Source organism: Lithobates pipiens, unplaced genomic scaffold (genome assembly GCF_037356315.1).
Source record: "Lithobates pipiens isolate NorthernLeopardFrog02 unplaced genomic scaffold, aLitPip1_a1.2 Scaffold_13, whole genome shotgun sequence".
NCBI lineage: Eukaryota > Metazoa > Chordata > Amphibia > Anura > Ranidae > Lithobates > Lithobates pipiens.
This window is the reverse complement of record NW_027507718.1, coordinates 269,684,233-269,705,832: the sequence shown is the minus strand read 5'-3', so window position 1 is coordinate 269,705,832 and position 21,600 is coordinate 269,684,233. Positions and strand designations below refer to the sequence as shown.

General features: G+C 41.8%; 1 protein-coding gene across 3 annotated transcripts in view; it reads left to right on the top strand.

Moving 5' to 3' along the window:
• The window catches only part of LOC143974846 (alcohol dehydrogenase 1-like), a 106,656-nt gene extending 85,934 nt beyond the window's left edge, over positions 1 to 20,722 (top strand). For 2 of the 3 annotated variants that reach the window (XM_077476604.1, XM_077476603.1), the window contains 3 exons: positions 5,097 to 5,232; positions 18,675 to 18,813; positions 19,915 to 20,722. In XM_077476604.1, coding sequence (XP_077332730.1) covers positions 5,097 to 5,232; positions 18,675 to 18,813; positions 19,915 to 19,939 — 300 coding nt within the window. In that variant the 3' untranslated portion in view covers positions 19,940 to 20,722. The remainder of the gene's footprint in view (positions 1 to 5,096; positions 5,233 to 18,674; positions 18,814 to 19,914) is intronic. The other variant, XR_013272285.1, reaches the window with a different exon arrangement.
• Positions 20,723 to 21,600: the final 878 nt, after the last annotated feature.

The window sequence follows — 21,600 nt, the reverse complement described above, 5'->3', positions numbered from 1 at the left end:
TCCACTTGTAAGGCCGCTGCTCAATTACAGTGTGATATAAAGTATTGCAAGGGGCACTGTTTTATTCTCTGGGGTGTTTGAAAAAAAATATATAATGTTTGGGGTTCTAAGTAATTTTCTATCAAAAATAAATAAATTCTATTCTCTTGTAAACAACAAGTTTGAACAATAGGCCTGATCCTTAAATGGTTATTTGTCTCTGCTCTTTAGTGATGCCTTAATTAGGTGAGAAAAGCTCATCAGTCCATACGTCTATTTACCAGAAGAGTTTATATCCCTTGGGACAAAGGGGGGAAGAAACAAAGTGGATTATTACATTCTTATGAACATTCTCCTTCTTTTCTCATTCAGAAATCAAAGACAGCATCAACTAAATAATAGACATGTGCAGAGTAAAATATTTCGTTTCGGAATTTCGTTTTCGTCTGAAAACTTAATTTATTTAGTTACTCCCGAAATTCGTTTTTATTTATTTCGTTTTTCGTTCAAAAATTGCATTCGTCCGAAAATCCACATGAATTACGTTCGAATCTGTCTTGGAAGGCTTATGGTGTCTGTCGAATGTATAAAGAAGATTCGACGGAGCTAACTATATAGCATACTTTAGAACCCTATTAAAGTCTATGGGACTCCAACGTTCAAAATCTAAAGTGCTAATTTTAAAGGCTAATTTGCAAGTTACTGTCCTAAAAAGTGTTTGGGGACCCGGGTCCTGCCCCAGGGGACATGTATCAATGCAAAAAAAAGTTTTAAAAACGGCCGTTTTTTCGGGAGCAGTGATTTTAATAATGATTAAAGTGAAACAATAAAAGTGTAATATTCCTTTAAATTTCGTAGGGGGGGGGTTGTCTATAGTATGCCTGTGAAGGGGCGCATGTTTCCCGTGCTTAGAATTGTCCCTGCACAAAGTGTCATTTATGCAGGAAAAAAAGTCCTTTAAAATCACTCGCAGCTATAATGAATTGTCGGCTCCCGTAATACAGAGAACACTCATTGAAAGTCATTGATAAAAAAATAAATAAATAAATAAATAAAAAAAAAAGCGTGGGGGTCCCCCAAATTCAATTACCAGGCCCTTCAGGTCTGGTATGGATATTAAGGAGAACCCTGCCTCAAATTTAAGAAAAAATTTGACGTGGGGTTCCCCCTAAATATCCATAACCAGACCCTTCAGGTCTGGTATGGATATTAAGGGGAACCCCGCGTCAAATTAAAAAAAAAATTGACGTGGGGTTCCCCCTAAAAATCCATACCAGACCCTTTATCCGAGCACGCAACCTGGCAGGCCGCAGGAAAAGAGGGGGGGACGAGAAAGCGGCCCCCCCTCCCTCCTGAACCGTACCAGGCCACATGCCCTCAACATTGGGAGGATGCTTTGGGGGTCCGTGACCCCTCAAAGCACCTTGTCCCCATGTTGATGAGGACAAGGGCCTCATCCCCACAACCCTGGCCGGTGGTTGTGGAGGTCTGCGGGCGGGGGGCTTATCAGAATCTGGAAGCCCCCTTTAACAAGGGGACCCCCAGATCCCGGCCCCCCCCCCTGTTTGAAATGGTAAGGGGGTACAAAAGTACCCCTACCATTTCACAAAGAAAGTGTAAAAAATGTTTAAATAAAACAAACACACTTTTTAAAAATTCCTTTATTAAAAATAAAAAAAGATTCCAGCGGCGGTAATCCACTCTTGCTATCCAGCGACGGACGGTCAGCTCTCCATCGATGTCTAATGTCATCCAGCGCAGCGCAGCATCCTTCTTCTGTCTCCTCCACGGAGACACTGGAGGCATTCCGGCGCTGACGTTTCTTATATACGGAGGGCGGGGCCACCCGTCACCTGACCCCGCCCCCCTCTGACGCAAGGGGAAACCCGGGGTTCCCAGTGACGTATGGGTGACCCCGCCCCCCTCTGATGTAACGGAAACCTGCCTGTGTTACATCAGAGGGGTGCGGGTCACCCCTACGTCACAGGGAACCCCGGGTTTCCCCTTGCGTCAGAGGGGGGCGGGGTCAGGTGACGGGTGGCCCCGCCCACCCTATATAAGAAACGTCAAGCCGCCGGAATGTCTGTAGTGTCTCCTCCACGGAGACAGAAGAAGGATGCTGCGCTGCGCTGGATGACATTAGACATCGATGGAGAGCTGACCGTCCGTCGCTGGATAGCAAGAGTGGATTACCACCGCTGGAATCTTTTTTTTATTTTTAATAAAGGAATTTTTCAAAAGTGTGTTTGTTTTATTTAACCATTTTTTACACTTTCTTTGTGAAATGGTAGGGGTACTTTTGTACCCCCTTACCATTTCAAACAGGGGGGGGGGGCGGGATCTGGGGGTCCCCTTGTTAAAGGGGGCTTCCAGATTCTGATAAGCCCCCCGCCCGCAGACCTCCACAACCACCGGCCAGGGTTGTGGGGATGAGGCCCTTGTCCTCATCAACATGGGGACAAGGTGCTTTGAGGGGTCACGGACCCCCAAAGCATCCTCCCAATGTTGAGGGCATGTGGCCTGGTACGGTTCAGGAGGGAGGGGGGGCCGCTCTCTCGTCCCCCCCTCTTTTCCTGCGGCCTGCCAGGTTGCGTGCTCGGATAAAGGGTCTGGTATGGATTTTTAGGGGGAACCCCATGTCAAATTTTTTTTAAATTTGATGCGGGGTTCCCCTTAATATCCATACCAGACCTGAAGGGTCTGGTTATGGATATTTAGGGGGAACCCCACGTCAAATTTTTTCTTAAATTTGAGGCAGGGTTCCCCTTAATATCCATACCAGACCTGAAGGGCCTGGAAATTGAATTTGGGGGACCCCCACGCTTTTTTTTTAATTTATTTATTTATTTTTTTATCAATGACTTTCAATGAGTGTTCTCTGTATTACGGGAGCCGACAATTCATTATAGCTGCGAGTGATTTTAAAGGACTTTTTTTCCTGCATAAATGACACTTTGCAGGGACAATTCTAAGCACGGGAAACATGCGCCCCTTCACAGGCATACTATAGACAACCCCCCCCCTACGAAATTTAAAGGAATATTACACTTTTATTGTTTCACTTTAATCATTATTAAAATCACTGCTCCCGAAAAAACGGCCGTTTTTAAAACTTTTTTTTGCATTGATACATGTCCCCTGGGGCAGGACCCGGGTCCCCAAACACTTTTTAGGACAGTAACTTGCAGAATCTTTTCTCTCTGTCAAATCTTTTTTCTCTGTCGAATATTTTCTCTATATAATCTTGGACTAATAGAGGTAAGGTTAAGCACATTCGACCACAGGTTCTATAGACAGATTGTTATCGTCAGAGTCATGTCGAATCTCCTATTCTATATCGAACTGTTGTAACAATGAAAACGAAAATAAAGCATTTATTTATGTCGGATCTTTCGTTTTTCGGATTTTGTGCTTTCGTTATCGTTTTGTCAAAACGAAAACGAAAATAGCTGAAATTCGGACGAAAATGCATTCGGACGAAAACGAATGCACATGTCTACTAAATAATGCAAATAACACAGTAGAAAAATAGTACCCAATGAAATAATTAACACAGGCAGCACAGTAATACTTTATTAAGCACATATTTACAAATAGACTTCACAATTATGGCAAAACTTCCCTCACATGGAAGGATTGGTTAGAGGAGGTGGGGGGTGGGGTGTGGAGCAATGGTAAATACAACAGCTTTTACCCACAGTTGGGCTTGAAGACATTCAACATTTTCCTTACTACTCTGATAAAAAAAATGTATTTTTTTAGCTTAATACAGAGAATACCACTTTAATTACTCTATGCAGAGAATACCACTTTAAAGTTGTTGTAAACCCTTACAAACCACTTTGACCTACAGGTAAGCCTAGATTAAGGCTTACCTGTAGGTCCAAGAAATATCTCCTAAACCTATAAGGTTTAGGAGATATTTGCCCGAAGACAGGCACCGCTGTCTACGGCGCATGCGCCGTAGACAGCGGCGCGCAGGCGCACTGAGCGTGGCTTCGTCGATGAGGAAGATGCCACACGAAGTCTCGGCTCCCATGCGCATGCGCGGAAGTGACGTCATCGCGGCTTCGCCAAATGACAGCGGCGGAGCTGCGAGACCCACCGAGAAGATGGATGCGCCGGACTACAGGGGACAGCGGTGACTTCGCTGGCTGGCTCCTGTGTCAGGTAAGTGACACATAATGGGCTACTATGCGATGCATAGTAGTCCATTATGCTTTGCCTTTGCAGGGAATGAAAGAGGAAGTAAACTCATCAGGGTTTACTTCCTCTTTAATTACTCTATGCAATATGAAAAAATGTTTTGGCCAATGTTTGTCAGTGGAGAGCAGGCTGAAGCTTAGATGATTTGGGTTGCAACATCAAATGTGTGGATGGGGAATTGGGTCAGCTTTTTTCATTCAGCCCGTTGATTGAACGAAAGAAAACGGACCCATGTATGGCCAGTTTAACTTTTGGTTTTAGAACTTCAGACAGTTCTGGCTGGGGAAACCAGATGCTTGTAAAAGTATTTGCACTCCTTTTCCACAGACAATTCTACTTAACTGAATAGTTATGCATAACCAATAAATGTTAACTGGATTAATCACCGAAACAGGCTATTAAATATGTTTTACTGCTAAAATTACATTTCATTCTACAAAAGACATGGATACTTTTTCTCTTGGTAATAAAGTGGAATAAATATATAAAAAAATAGACAATTTTGCATAAAATAAAGGTATAATAAAGGGTTTAAACAAAGTGGTGTGGGTAAATGACGATTAATCCCGAGGTATTGCATTTTGTGTCATATTTATAAAGAATTTAATAGTTTTTTTTTTTGTACATTTTCTCTACATTTAATTAACATATAACCTAATTATAAGCATATTTGTCATATGTTTGGGAGGTTAAAAATCCCTAAGAATGATAAAAAGCTACCCCTCACAAGGGGCAACAAGGGCTGAGGTACTTAGATGCAACTTACTCAGACACTATAGAGGTGAACTTGTTTTGGCAAATTATTTTGTGGGTTTGTCAACATTTGATACATGTTGGCTAATGTACTTATGAATGGGGTTTCTGTTTTACAATTATGCTTAGTGAATACTGATTGTGTGCTAAATTATTAGACTTCTGCCCTTACATCCTCACACTTTGGCTGTGGAAAAACTGTTATTGTTGGCTTGGCTCCTTCACCTGCTGTGATGTCATTTGATCCCTTGCTTATTCTAACCGGGCGCATCTTGACTGGAGCTGTTTTTGGAGGTAATGTACAATCAATAATTATATGATATTTTATTCATTTGCAAACACTGTACTATATTTACTGTAGAGTGTAATGTATATTTTTCAATAAACAATTGGTGGTACACAGTGACAACTGATGCAATGACAGTTAGCGTGACCCTTGCCATCATTGGTCATTTTTCTAAAAATTTGAATCAACTGCAAAAATGATCCCACAGAAAAAGGCAACCTTTCACCAACTGTTTATGTGGTCACATATTGGGAACTTTGGTTGCTTTGATCCAATTACCCATTTTTGTAAATAAAAGCTGCTTCAAATACATTGAAGTTGCTAAATTACCATGTACAGTATATGGCCATCATTAAAGATTTTTTCATAAATTTGCAAATCTGGCCACACCTGGTTGCATATTGGTTTTTAAAGATATGATAATTTTTAATGCATTTAAAATGTAGGGTACTTAAAGTTAAAACTTATCTAATCTCCCCTACAACCCACCCACCCCTCAAAAAAATATATACAGTATATTGCAGTGTATCAATCCTTTGCTGTGGTAACCTCAATAGTTTTCATTTTGCAGACTCTAATTTTATAAATAACACACTTCCTACAGTGCTCTTAATCCTCCACTGTATCTATGGAGGGAACCATGGTTTTCACTAGGGTGCTCTCCCTATTTTTACTATAAGCAGGTCTTTATACATTTTAATTGCGAGAAGGAGGAGAATTAGCAGTCTACTAAAGAGAGCTTGTGAGTTCATTGAAGACTTAATACCCAGATCAAATTAGCAGCATAACGGCCTAACCATTATACAGTAAAACTTTGGATTGCAAGTAACTTGGTCTGTGTGTGCTTTGCAAGACGACTAAAATATATTTTTTTATTTTAACTTGATATATGTTTGAGGTCTTTCAATATGTTTAGCATTGAGAAGCATCATCTACTGTAAGTGTAGTATGATCACATTTTAACCACTTCAATACAGGTCTCTCACACTTTGAATGCCAATTACTCATGCAACACTGTACCCAAACAACATTTTTATCATTTTTTTCATACAAATAGAGCTTTCTTTTGGTGGTATTTAATCACCACTGGGTTTTTTATTTTTTGAGACCTAAGTGAAAAAAGAGCGAAAAAAAAAAAACACTTTTTTTTAGTTTCTATGATAAAATTTTGCAAATAAGTCATTTTTGTCATAAATTTGGGCCAAAATGTATACTGCTACATCTCTTTGGTAAAAATAACTCAAATTAGTGGATATTATTTAGTCTTTTTGAAAGTTACAGAGTCTACAAGCTATGGTGCAAATCATTGAAATTGATCACATCTGATCACACCTGATGCACTGACGGCCTATCTCATTTCTTGAGGCTCTGAAATGTCAGGAAAGTACAAATACCCCCCAAATGACCCCTTTTTGAAAAGTAGACAGTCCAAGGTATTTAGTAAGAGGCATGGTGAGTTTTTTGAAGTTGTAATTTTTTTTTTTTTTTTACAAAATTGTCATAATAACAAGTTATTTCTCATACACAGCATATGCATACTTCCAATTACACCCCAAAATACATTCTGCAACTCTTCCCGAGTATGGCAATATCACATGTGTGGGACTTTTACACAGGCTGGCCACACAGAGGTCCAACATGCAGGGAGCACCGTCAGGGATTCTAGGAGCAAAAATGACACCTCTAATTTCCTAATGACCTATTACATTTGTGAAGGCCCTGGAGCACCAAGACAATAAAATTACCCACAAAATGACCCCATTTTAGAAAGCAAATACCCCAAAGTATATTCTATGAAGCATTATGAGTCTTTTGAACGGTTCATTTTTTTACACGAGTCTTCAGAATACGTGGAAAGAAAATGAAATTTTTTTTTTTTTTTTACACAAAGTTGTCCATTTATAAGATATTTCTAACACATAACATGTATATAGCAAAAATTACACCCCAAAACACATTCTGCTACTCCTCCTGAGTATTGCAATACCACATGTGTGAGACTTTTTGCCCATATACAGAGGTCCAACATTGAAGTAGTACCTTCAGGCGTAATAGGAGCATAAATTACACATCTCATTTCATTCCTACCTATCGCACTTTTGAAGGTCCTGGAGCACCAGAACAATGGAATTACCCCCAAAATGACCCCATTTTGGGAAGCAAACACCTCAACGTGTATTCTATGAGGCATGGGCTGCAAATAGGTACTTGGGTACTCTGACGGGCTGGTGACAGGTACTCCGTTAGTCCGACGGACTGGTGACAGGTACTGCGTTACTCAGACAGGCTGGTGACAGGTACTCCGTTACTCCGACGGGCTGATGACAGGTACTCAGGTACTCCGACGGGCTGGTGACAGGTACTTGGGTACTCCGATGGACTGTGACAGGTATTCGGGTACTCCAATGGACTGTGACAGCTTTTCGGGTACTCAGATGAACTGTGACAGGTACTCAGATGGACTGTGACAGGTACTCAGGTACTCAGATGAACTGTGACAGTTACTCAGGTACTCAGATGGACTGTGACAGGTACTCAGGTATTCAGGAAGTCAGATGGACTGTGACAGGTACTCAGATGAACTGTGACAGGTACTCAGGTACTCAGATGGGCTGTGACAGGTACTTGGGTACTCAGATGGGTTGTGACAGGTACTAAGGTACTCGGGTACTCAGATGGGCTGGGACAGGTACTTGGGTACTCAGATGGGCTGGGACAGGTACTCGGGTACTCGGGTACTCAGGCTGACAGGTACTCAGGTACTTGGATAGTAAGATGGACTGTGACAGGTACTCAGGTACTCGGGTACTCAAATGGGCTGGGACAGGTACTCAGGTACTCAGGCTGACAGGTACTCAGGTACTTGGATACTAAGATGGGCTGTGACAAGTACTCAGGTACTCAGATGGGCTTACAGGTACACAGGTATTCAGGTACTCGGGTACTCAGATAGGCTGTGACAGGTACTCGGGTACTCAGATGGGCTGACAGGTACTCAGGTACTCGGATACTCAGATGGACTATGACAGGTACTCCGGTACTCAGGCTGTGACAGGTACTCAGGTACTCGAGTACTCAGATGGGCTGACAGGTACTCAGGTACTCGGGTACTCAGATGGGCTGTGACAGGTACTCAGGTACTCAGATGGGCTGGGACAGATACTCGGGTACTCAGATGGCCTGGAACAGGTACTCGGGTACACAGATGGGCTGTGATGGGTGATGACAGGTAATTAGATGGGTGGTGACGGGTACTTTGATGGGTGGTGACAGGTCCTCTTTATTGGGGGTGTAGTAATCAGTGTGGTTGGTGTACACTAGGCGGCAACGAGATGTTACCGCAATCTCCTCCTCACACGCGATCAGTGTGTGAGGAGGAGATCCCGGTAACATCTCGTTACTTCAGTTTGTTTACATTCTGTGACCAGCTGTGATTGGACACAGCCGGTCATGTGGTAAAGAGCCAATTATATTGGCTCTTTACTGCGATTGGGGTTGTGCTGTGTCAGGGTGACAAGCCACGCCCTAGGCATGTGCACAGGACATGTGACCGGCTGTGATTGGACAGGGCCGGTGACGTGTATTGGGGGGTGGATGGGGATGGAAATCCCACAGATCAGGGATGGGCTGTGTCTGAGGGACACACCTCATCCACGATCGCCGTGATGCGGGGCCCGCAGGAGCGGCAAAATACCGAGGCCGTCATATGACGTCTACCCAGGATGGGATCCCATCTGTGGGCGTCATTTGACTATGGCCTAGTAATGAAGTGGTTAAATGTAAAAAAGGTGGAACGACACTCACAATGTTAAAAACAATATCCAGCATTAAGGAGTTTGGTGCATATCCGCGTAAACCTTCTGCTGTATAGGTGGCCAGAAGTGCGGGGGCACTGGAGGCTCCAAGTGCTTCCTGGAGAACTCTGCTCTGAAACACTCTAAAACACTCCTAGCTGGTTGGGACGGGCGTAGCCCGTGTACAGCGTAGTGCATGTTTGGCGCACCCGGACGTGACATCAACAGTTAACCAGTGTCTCTGAGTTTTCCAGAAAGAGATGGGAGCCACCAGCACCTTCACGCAGATGAGCACCAGACTCATTAATGCTGGATATTGTTTTTAACATTGTGAGTGTTATTCCACATTTTCTACATTAAAACTGTGGTCATACTACATTACACTTAGATGGCGCTCCTCTTTTTGTTCTTTGTGTCACCTGATTAGGACTTTTTAACAGAAACAACTCCAGTTGGAGTGCGCCAATAACTTGTGTAATGCCTCTAAGTGTAGCAATATGGTTACAAATGGTTGGGGAACGAAACTTATGAGTTTTCATTATTTCTTATGGGGAAATTTGCTTTGATATACAAGTGCTTTAGATTACAAGCTCGGTTCCGGAGCAAATTTTGCTCACAATCCAAGATTTCAATTATTTTTCATTAAAGTAATTGTAAAATCTCCTCTTTTTTTTTCAACAAAAATAACAAACATGCTATACCTGCCCTATGCAGTTGGTCTTGCACAGAGCAGCCCACATCCTACTATTCTCGGGTCCCTCTTCGGCTCTCCTAGCCCCTCCCTCACTTTGAGTGCCCCCACAGCAAGCAGCTTGCTATGAAGACACCCGAGCTGAGGCACAGCTCCATGTATTCATTCAGACATGGAGCTGAGGTTCAGCATTTTCCCCTCTCTCTCCTCATTAACCAGCTTACTTTGACAGCAGTGGGAACTAATGGCGCAGAGCTGTGTCTCAGCCAATGAGGAGGGGAGTCCCGGATAGCCGAGGCAGGCGTGGGCATCGCTGGATCAAGAGGGGGCTCAGTTAAGCATTAGGGGGCTGAGGGGGGCTGCTGCACACAGAACATTTTTTATCTTAATGCATAGAATGCAACTGCTGACTTTACAACCCCTTTAGGGACATATAACTATTTAATTTTCATTTTTTATGGGAAAACAAACCAAAAACATAAAAAATAAAAATACAACAAAATAGCAAAATGCACACATACATTTACATTTATATTGTTTGTGTATGTAGGTATTATGACGGGAGTCACTTTGGACAGGGGCTTGTAAAACCCAGCTCTTATGTGTAACTCACCCTGTGTCTATTAGGGGCACAGGGTGACCAAGCAAATAATGGACAACTACTAAATGGACGCTAAGAATATGGTTTGGATTACTTCAAATTAGACAGTAATGTTTATCAGCAATATCCCTCAATAAATATATGAAGGATATTTCTGGTTTGTTTGATTCTGAACTATACATGTTAATTGAAAGAGCTGGTCACATTGTCCTCTGTTCCATGTTCTTCAATGTAGGAGCCAGTCAGTCTGCTACTGGGGTCTCCTGCTATTGTCTGAAGGTGTTCTGTGTTTATACTAAGGATAATGTGTAATGTACTTTGTTACACATGTGTTGATTGACATACTTTTCAAGTGTATAATCATTTTGGATTTTACCTCACTTCTTGTCTGTGTACGATGTTTGGAGTGAAATAGGCTGGTATTAGCTCTTGATCTGCTCGGAATGGTGTGGAGGACAGGAAGTATTGGTTGGTGGGAGGAAGCATCTCATCAGGGTTCTGTCACATTTGGTGCCAAGCGGTCTGGGACATCCAAACCTCCACCGGGATTCAAGGTTCGGATAGCAGAAGAGGAGAGGTACAGATACCAGCTCTCATGGAAAAGTAAGTAGGAGGTTGCAAGAGATGCAGATAGAGCAGAGAGGACCAGTGTAGGTGCAAGCCCTGCTGGGATGGTATGATTCTGTCCGCTGGGAACTCTGGAAGGAAACACTAGCCTGTTATTGGGGAAACAACCACCCAATGAGTGGAAAGCAGAGTTAAGCTGGTCCAGTCGTAGATGTGGTTGGATGAGAGCTACAGAGCCCTCAAATGGTATGTAGCCCAAATGTGCCTGTGGACAGTGGACAACAGCCTTACAAGGTTTTGGCTATGGCAGCCTGGGGCTGTTATTTGAGAGGCTGTCCAAGGACCCTAACTTTGGGAGCAATCTGGAGTGGTGTTTGGAGGAAATCTTGGAGTACAGCGAGCAGATGGTAAATGTCTCAGAGTCTCTGGCCAGTCAGGAATGGGAGCTGCAGATCACCTTCAGACGGCTGCTAGACTCTGCTCAGCAGCAGGTCTGGGCTCCCTTTTCCTGGGACTATCAGGTCTAAAATACAGGCTAAAGTGTTGGCAATGGAGAAGATTGACCACCTGCTGCTTTGGAAGCTGAGCTCTTATGGCGGATGCAGCAAGTGTTGCCTGACCTTGACAAACCTGTTTGTGCACAGGAGGAGCTTGGGTGGAGGAATGCATCTGTCCAGCAGCTGGGTAAAAGTTTCAGGAGATGGTGCAGCTGGCTCAATTTCTCAGCTGCAGTTCAAGGGCTCAGGAGAAGAGGAAGCCGTCCTCATTCCCCAGCCACAAATCACAGAAAGCATGGATTTTAATTTACTTATCATTGGAGAATATAACATTTACTGAACTGTCAACTGAAGTGCGGACAACAGGGCAGAGCTTTTCTAGCCTCTGCCTAGCACCAGTAACATCTTCTGGGTTCCAGGGACAGGAGATGGTGGACCTCTATCCCCAGACACCAGTTCCAGAGATTTGGGATTTACAGGCATACCCCACTTTTAAGTACACAATGGGGTTTATGTACTAAAGCTGGAAAGTGCAAAATCAGGCTCCCTTCTGCATAGAAACCAATGAGCTTCTAACCCCAGCTTGTTCAATTAAGTTTTGGTAATAAAACCTTGAAGCTCATTGGTTTATATGCAGAAGGGAGCCTGATTTTGCACTTTCCAGCTTTAGTAAACAAACCCCATTGTGTACTTAAAAGTGGGGTATGCTTGTAATAGACTTTTCTGCTGGGGAAGAATGGAATGGTGAGCCTCCAGCAGAAGAGCTGGCATCGGGGCAAACATTACTGAGCTCTGCCCAGCACCAACAGCGGATTTGGCCTTTCTGAGAGAAGAGGCAATCAGCTTTCTCCCACAACACTGACACGGACATGGGATTTCCTGCCAGCAGAATCTGTGGAGTTGCAAAAAAAGTTTCCAGCTGACAATCGGACAGAGAGTCCAGGACCTCTGCTCCACACCCACGGCAGTTCAGGAGCCCAGGGTGAGAAGCTGGCAGTCACAACAGCCCAACAGCAGATCAGGATCCAGGGGAGAAGGGAGAGGAGGTGTTCGTCCTCCCTCTCCAACAGCAATGTAGTGATTTAGGAGCAAAGAAATTCATCCTCGCTCCACAGCGGGAGTCCAGGAGTCTGGCAGATGGAGCAATCGGCTCATCTCTCCAATGGCAGAACCACAGTCTGGGAGTGGAGGAAGCCAAAAAATTTGAAATTAAAATTGAGACAACGTTATCACAACATTAAAATGGCACACAGCTGAGCTCAGAACCATGTGAAGAATAGCCAATCATCCTCCAAACATTCAGCAAAACCACAAAGATGCAGGGTAATCACTGCGGCATCTCAACAGGTGGGTCTTATCAAGCATAAATGGGCTGTTATCTCAGTATTCAATCCAGATTCATTGGCTGGTAAATGCTATAGACCCACAGTATAGAGGAATCGCAGTGTGACCCCTGACAGTAGTTGATCACCTATGTTCATGACCTATAGGCGTTATGCCGTTAAAGTGGGGACACATTTAAGTTGTAGCAATGGTAGATAATATTCTATGTTTAGTGGTGAAGTTGAGACCTTCCGGTCACGTCTTAGATGCATATATTATAATAGTCCCACTACAGGGGATCACTACAGGGGATCTCGCTATGACATGGACATGAATATGTTACGGTACCAGTTGGATGAAGTCCCGGCCGGGACAACGCTTTAGGATGAAACAGTCAGTCATGTGTTGTACTGCAGGTTTTTTCAGACAATACACATGTAAGGATCCAGCTCAGTGTACACGGTTGCTATGCACCAAGCTATTGGAGTGGACTATGTACAGAGGTACCGGGACAATACTTTAAACAGTATAATATGTCAGCACCACATAGGGGCCACACTGTTTGACATTTAGTCCAGTGACTTGTTGCAGAGATACCAGTTTCACAGGTATGTATAAAGTTATAGTATAATTCTGCCCTCAGGCTCTCACCGATTCCGTTCACTCCGTCCTGGCTTAGTCCGTTCATACACTGTTTCGCTAGTGTTCAATGATGCATAATAGCTTCCGGATCCCGTCCGTGTCTCCGTCCTTATGACTGGGGGATCAGGTGCCGAGACTAGTCCTCATAGATCAGAGTCTTCCATGATGCTGGCAGTGCTGAATGTCTTATCCCACCTGGGCTTAGAGAGGTAGCGTGTATTGTATCGCCACTTCAGGCTCTGTCGGCAGGCTCTGAGCAAACTGGTGCAGCCCACGTTGATGCGTTTTGCACATCATCACGTGCTTTCTTCAGTACTGTGTCTTCAGCTTTTAAAAAAGGGCCTTACTCCCATCTTCAATTTCTAAGCTGCCACAGCCGTACTTTAAGGGGGCTCCTACATATAACATAGCATAACAACTTTCATTGCAATTGTTCAAGCGTTGGAGTATTTTTTTACTCTAGACTTGCAACCATTTGCACGTATAGCATTCAAGTTTCATTCTAGGGGAGGATAGATAAACTAGCATCAACTTTGACTATCAGGCAACACCTATTTTCCAAGGGGAAAATCTCATCCCCCCCCATATTTCTGCTTTAGGGTTCCAAAAGGACCTTTAGGCTAATTTCATTGTTGAGCCCTTTCAGTGCCAAAGTCCCAAGCCTGAAAATCCAGGATTTTTCCTTCCTTAATGATACTGTAGCAAAGTCTCCTCTCCTGTTGGTTCATTTCAGAGCATAAAAAAACCTTGAATTTAAGGCCAGAGAGCTGTCCTGCATGGTATTCATTAAATGTAGTGCAATTGGTGTCTCTTCCTTCTGTGTGATGCTCTTAATGTGCAGTTAACATTTTTTATTCCATCTGAATCAGTGAACACACTAGAGCGATCAAAAAAATGTCATATGCCACAGTGGCCACATGGATACATGCCCTGCAAAGCAGGGAGGTCAGTCAGCCAGTTTCTATTCTGTCATGCCTTCAGCCTATAAAGAAAAAAATATCTTCTGGACTTGCAATATCAACATTGCCCACTAGATGTCACTCTTAACAGCAGACTATTGATAGGTAGTGTTCTATGGTTAATAGACATTTCCTGCCATATCACCAGGAACTAGCCCACTTCCTATTATAACTCTTTCATCCATTCCATGAAGACAGACTGCAATGCAGTCAGCTAAGCCTGCACTGCATGTTCAGAGGAATTCCCAATCCTTCTAGGCAGCATCGCTGGTATGCTAAATACTGTTTGCTTATATACCTAGTGGACATTTGTTATGTTCATGTATTCTTATATATGTTCATCTGTCTGTTTATTTCTAGTTTCACCATATCATATCCTATCATATCATATCATCTTATTCTTATATGACCACCACCTGTTCATCGTAATAAAGATCCAGACAGCCTGTTTATTGTAGGATTTAAGGTTTAAACTGTATGTTGAGCTACATACACGCCAGGGGCAAACGTGTAGTGAGAACAGATCATATTGTGTATTGTATGGTGTCTTTACAAATTCAGATTGCACCAGCATTTCAATAGGATTACTGGCTCGTTTTGCCACTAGCATTGTCCTTGGGCCTACTATACCTCTGATTTCACTGATCCATGTTAGAATATGCCAGTGCTGTTGTAAGATCTTACCTACCTTCTCCCATTGTGCACCAAATTTTGTAATGATCCTCACAGGGCCATCCTTCTTATCCTCACCAACAGTTTTAGGTTTAAAAATGTCAGGCCTAGTTTTGGTCATGGCCATTCTCCTTGCTCTCCTGAGAGAGCACTGTGTATAGCCTCTTTCCCTAAACCTTTTGTACAGGTCTTCATCTTCACGCCTATAGCCCTCATCTGTGGTGCAACTCCTCTGAATCCCGAGAAACTGCCCCACTGGAATGCTCCTCGCCAGATGTCTAGGGCGATAACTATCGGCGTGTAACAGCGGATTATCCACTGTTTATTTACGGAATACCTTGGTTGTCAAATTTTTATTTTCAATATGGATAGACAGGTCAAGAAAGGAAATGTTATGAGGATCTAAACAATAGGTTAATCTGATGTTCCGAGTGTTGTTTCCAAGTTCATCCAAAAACTGCTCTAGCTCACTTTTAGAGCCATTCCATAGCATAACTTCATCATCGATGTACCTTAGCCACAGAACAAAGTGGCCAAGGTACATCAACAAGGCATATACTATTTCCTTTTCTCACCACCCCGGGGGGAGGCAGGCATAAGCAGGTGCCCAAGGGGCCCCCATAGAGGTGCCCCTGATCTGCTGATAGTTACTGCCAAGAAATTGAAAGAAGTTATTGTTGAGTGCCAACTCAAGAAGCTCAATAATAAATTCATTTTGGGCCCCCATACTAGGGAACCTACCATCAAGGAAGTGGTACACAACAGATACCCCATTCATGTGGTTTAGACATGTACAATGATTCCACATCTATACCTACCAAAAGTGAATCATCAGAGACCTCGTAGTCTAGAATTTTATTTAGCACATCACCTATGTCCTTGACATAGGACGGTAGATCTTGTTCTTTAATTAATGAGCCTATAGATTTCCCTACTCTTTCAAGGGGTCTTTTAATTGCTTATACGATTGACCTCCCTGGGGGATTTTATGCATCCTTATGTATTTTAGGGATAATGTAATATGTAAGGATATTAAACTCATTTACTTTCAAAAATTCCAATTCCTTTTTGGATAGAAGATCTGTCTCAAAGGCAAATTGAAGTTTCTCATTAATAAGGGATAACAGTTGGGTAAATGGATTAGGCCTGAGTCTTCTATAGGTGTATTTATCTGCAAAGAGTATGCGTGCATCCCCTTCATATTTTTCTTCAGTTAACAAAACTTATTAGATTGTTGGACTTTGGTATTTCTTTTAGTGCCTGATGTTCCTCCGAGGTGAGGTTATCTGTTATTCTGCCTGTCCAGTCCTGTTTTCTGAGGTCGTCGTTGACCAGGTCAAGGAAGGCCCTCAGCCATTTGTTTTTCCTGAATTGGGGCATAGCCATGAATCTTATTTTTACATTGGCTTTCTTTCTCCAGGGGTTGTCTTGTATTATTTCCTCAAATTCTGAGTTGGCATCTCCCTCTTCCATTAGGGACACCAGCAGGTCCACCATTTCATCATCCTGTTCCATTGTTTTATCATTGTCCTGATTTTTTTCTACCTTCACCAGAGTATATCAACCTAAAATAGACTTTCCTCAAAAAAAGGTACATGTCCTTATGGGTCTCAAAATGATCCATTTTATGCATGGGTGGAAAGGATAAAACTTTTTGTAGTAATAGAATGTCTCCTCTCAATGTTAAAATCAGATAGGTTGATTACGTTCATATCCTTGGAGCACAAATCCACTTCTCCTAAGGTACGTCCCATATCTACTTTAGATTTTTCTGACTCCTGGTCAGGGTTCCTCAGGTTGGCCCTGCTACTGTTTTGCTATTTTCTTTTCCTCCTTCTATTCTTCCTGCTCTTCCTCCCTTCGGTATACCTTTGTGGGGGTGGGGGGGGGGGGGGTGGAGATTCCTCTAACATTAATTAGCATGTTAATTATATAATGTTTAGCTAGTGGTTGCTAGAGGGGGATTAGCCATGAGTCAGCCCTACCTCGTTATCTAATCCATTGTGTGATGCTTTTGGTAAATATTTGGGGTAATTGGTCATGTGGTGATTGACATATTTTTCAAGTGTATAAAAAGCCTGTATTTATGTTCAAAATAGAGTTCCAGTTTTGCAGCTGAGCTAGTCCTGTCTAGTTCTTAAATTACAATATGTGGCTTTAACCACTTCAGCCCCGGAAGGATTTGCCCCCTTCCTGACCAGGCCATTTTTTGAGATATGGCACTGCATGCAACGTTCTACCCAAACAAAATGTATGTCCTTTTTTCCCCAAAAATAGAGATTTCTTTTGGTGGTGTTTGATCACCTCTGCGTTTTTTTTATTTTTTGTGCTATAAACAAAAAAACAGTAACAATTAAAAAAAAAAACACAATGTTTTGTACTTTTTGCTATAATAAATATCCCAAAAAATAAATACAATTTCTTCATCAGTTTGGGCCAATATGTATTCTTCTACATATTTTTGGTACAAAAATAAAATGCAATAAGCGTATATAGATTTATTTGCACAAAAGTTATAAAGTCTACAAATCAGGGGATAGATTTATGTCATTTTTATTATTATTATTTTTTTTTTACTAGTAATGTCGGCAATCTGCAATTTTTATCGGGACTGTGACATTGCGGCGGACAGATCAGACACTTTTGACACTTTTTTTGGGACCACTGACATTTATACAATGATCAGCCACTGATTACTGTATAAATGTCACTGGAAGGGAAGGGGTTAACACTAGGGGGCGATCAAGGGGTTAAATGTGTACCCTCATTGTATGTTCTAATTGTGGGGGGATGGGAGTGACTAGAGGAGAAGACAGATCGTGTGTTCCTACTTAGTAGGAACACAAAATATGTCTCCTCTCCCCTGACAGAACCGGGATTTGTGTGTTTACACACACACATCTCCATTCTTGTTCTGTCATGGTGGCCCGGCGGACATTATGCCCACAGGGCACGCGTATCGGCTCTGGAGACACGATGTGGGCGCATGCACGTCTGCAATAGTGCCTTAAAGAGCCAACGTATTCCTACGTCGATTGGCACAGCCATGTCAACCTGCCACAGGATAACTACGGCAGATGGTCAGTTAGTGGTTAATATCTGATATCTATGTTCAGACTGGAGGAAGTGGTATACTGACAGAAGCACTCAAGTGGAGTGTGGGACGGTTCCATCACATGTATGTGTATATATACACGCACACACAAAAAACAGCAGCAATAACCTCTCACATATCGTAATACAATATTTTATTTAACACTAAGGGATTGATTTAGTAAAGACAAATAGGCTATGAACTTTGCAAGTGCACTTGCAAAGTATATTGTCTATTTGCCTTTAGTAAATTCACCCCTAAGAGTTCTTGTTGTTAGTAAATGATGAAACTGTTCTGGGCTCTTGGCAAGAGTAAGGTGTCTGACCCTGATATATGCTGCAAAGATCATAGATATATACAAATAGTGAATATGATAACATTGGCTAATATTCAATATTAATAAATTGAACATATAATGTATTTATGCTATTATATTTTTTTACATAACCCTAAATCGTATTGGTTGATCAGGGTTTTATCCAACACAATGAATCTTTACTTTGTCTCAAAATCCAATATGTATTGTTCAGGGCTTACCAGTTCAAATAACAGGGGGAAAACTACAGAAAAAATTACCTGTATTCGTCTGTGTTTTTTTTTTTTTCTAAAGGCTGGAAGAGTAAAGATGATGTACCAAAATTGGTACATGACTATCTCAACAAGAAATTTAATTTGGATCCCCTTATAACACACTATATGCCATTCGAGAAGATTAATGAAGGATTTGAACTCCTGCGAAATGGAAAAAGGTATGTCACCAATTCACTCGATGTGAACCTTGATTTAAGAGGAACAAAGGTTCATTTAATTTCCCTACGGATACCAGGCAAACTAGATCTACAGACTAGATACCTGTAGCTTGAGGATCACAAGTATGTGAGGCCCCACAGTGCTGATATCAAACAAAATGCCCTTCAGTATTGGTCTGGTACTTTGGAGCATGGGCGGGTTGAATGGGTGAGGGTTATAAGGGGGCAAAGTTGCATAAGAGGCAAATAAGTTGAAATTAATCATCCTTTGCTTGTGGAAAGTCCCTGTGCCTATTAGCACTGGCAATTTGAGGGAAACATTTTTTGGCTTGGGACCCCATATATACACCATGTAACAGCATTATAGACTGGTGTCCTGGGGAGAAGGGGGTTATTGTTTTTTATTTATATAAATATTTATATATATATATATATATATATATATATATATATATATATATATATAAAAAATCAGTTGATAAAATACCTGACCTGATCAGAGTTGGACCGCGTATTATGAAAAAAATTGGTCAGCGTCAAATCAACCAATTTCGGGTCACATTTTACACATTATGGATTAATTAGGGTCAAATCCTTTACTGTATAATGTAGATTACCCGGTTCACCCTTTCACTAAATGAATCAGAAGCAAAAGCATGGCGATAATCATATGATATGCACCATAAGACAAAACAGTGGAATAATTGATAGATATCATGTACATGCGTGTGCGTATATATATATATATATATATATATATATATATATATATATATATATATATATATATATATTCCCAGTTCACCACATACAGTATTATCCAAGATCCTTAAACGGCAGACTGGGAGAAGAAAGGGTAACATTGTGACTCCTTATGGGCTCTGTGCTTTACACAGGGTGGTCAGTCTAACACTGGGATCCTGCTCACAGGAGGAAAGAGCGGAATGATAAACCTATCAGCGTTATGAAACGTCTTTGGTGTATGCCTGCATATTAGCATTAACTTATGTTACAGCTATATACTAGGATTCTTGGCAGTCTCTAATAAAATGTATGATAGTTATAATTCATGTTTAACCCATCCTATCTTTCTTTTTCTAGTATTCGCACAATTCTGACCTTCTGAAGCTGTATGATCAAGATAACGTCTGATAATAAACTCCAAATGATTTCAAATAAAAAAAAAACAGTAATAATCATTATGCTTAACTTTTTCTATATTCCATACAGGATTGTGATTTAACATATAGAAATGGCCTGTACTTCAGTGTTTTTTATATCACCAAGATGCAGTATTATGCATAATAACAATTAACATTTGTAATGACGTAGAAATATATTTTATTTTTGTACTTTTATCATGGTTGCCCATAGGGTTGCACCGATATCGATACTAGTATCGGTATCTGTTCTAATACCGAGCATTTGAGTACTTGTATTCGTGCAAATGCTCCGATGCTTAATCCGATAACTGTGGTACTGGGTCCAGCATTCTTAGCATAGCAGGGAGGGCCGGCAGCCTCACAGATGATCAATGTGGCAGTGGGGGCAGTTACAAACACCGTTCTCCCTGTGTTGCTTTCAATAAAGAAGCTGAAAGACGTTTCTCCTCCTCTCCCTCCTGCAGGTTTCAGCTGCTTTAATGAAAGCTATACAAGGAGATTGGTGCTTGTAACTGCCCCCACCACCGTATCGCTCACCCCGACTGTTCCCTGTGTCCTCCTCCAACTCCCTGGATCCTCCTTTGGCCCCCGGTGTCCTATTGTCCTCTGTGTCCTCCTTCAGTCCCCCTCCTCCCAGATCTGTCAGGATGGGGAGCGGAGGAAGGAGCCGGTAAATATGTCATATACCGGCTGCTTTCTTTTCTGAATGGACAGAGTCAGTGATCACTGACTCTGTCCATTCATAACTGAGCATCGTTAAATTGTAAAAAAAAAAAAAAATGTAAAAAACCACTGACACGCAAAGGAATGCGAAGCACGTTCCTGTGTGACTCCAGAGTGATAAGAGGAGTAAAAATGATCAACTTTGTATCAAGGGGTTTTAATCAGTTGTTGTTTTCATTGTCAGTGTGACCATAAAAAAACATATTTTAAATGGTTATAATAAGGTTAAGAAAATGTAAAGTGAATGTAAAGGCTAATATACCTAAGGTTTAAAAAGCTGGTTGCCTCTCCTCATACCCATGATGCCTACAGTTGTAAAACAGCTCTGTGTACAGCAAATACATTATTTTTTTCCTTTGGTGCAGTCACGTAATCTCTAAACGGCAGCCCCCCATATCAGTTAGCAGATGCTGCACATGATAGCTGGGAGTGCCTCAATGGCTCTAGGAATTCAGCCCAGTTTTTGGGCCACTTATTATTTAAAATCTTTTGTGGCTCAACAGATGCATATAATCCTTGCCATGTGGCACAAAAAGATAACAACATGTTTAGGTCACTTGTGTCATTTGTCAATACCATAGAGCAGTGTTAAAACACATCTCTAATAAAACCATAGCTTAGTGTGAAAGTGATATTATGTTAACTTCCTCTATTATTAATAGTTAAAAACATTTCTGCTTTGCTAGGATTACCTATTTTCATTGACAATATTGTATAATTCATACAACTGCTCTGTAAATAAGCCATAAAAAAATGTATTAGAAACAATTTTCATGGTCGTGAGTAGTATAGCATTAAAGTGGTTGTAAACCCTTTACAACCACTTCAAACTACAGGCAAGCCTATAATTAGGCTTGCCTGTAGCTGCACTGGATGCCTCCTAAACCTTGCATGCATCCTG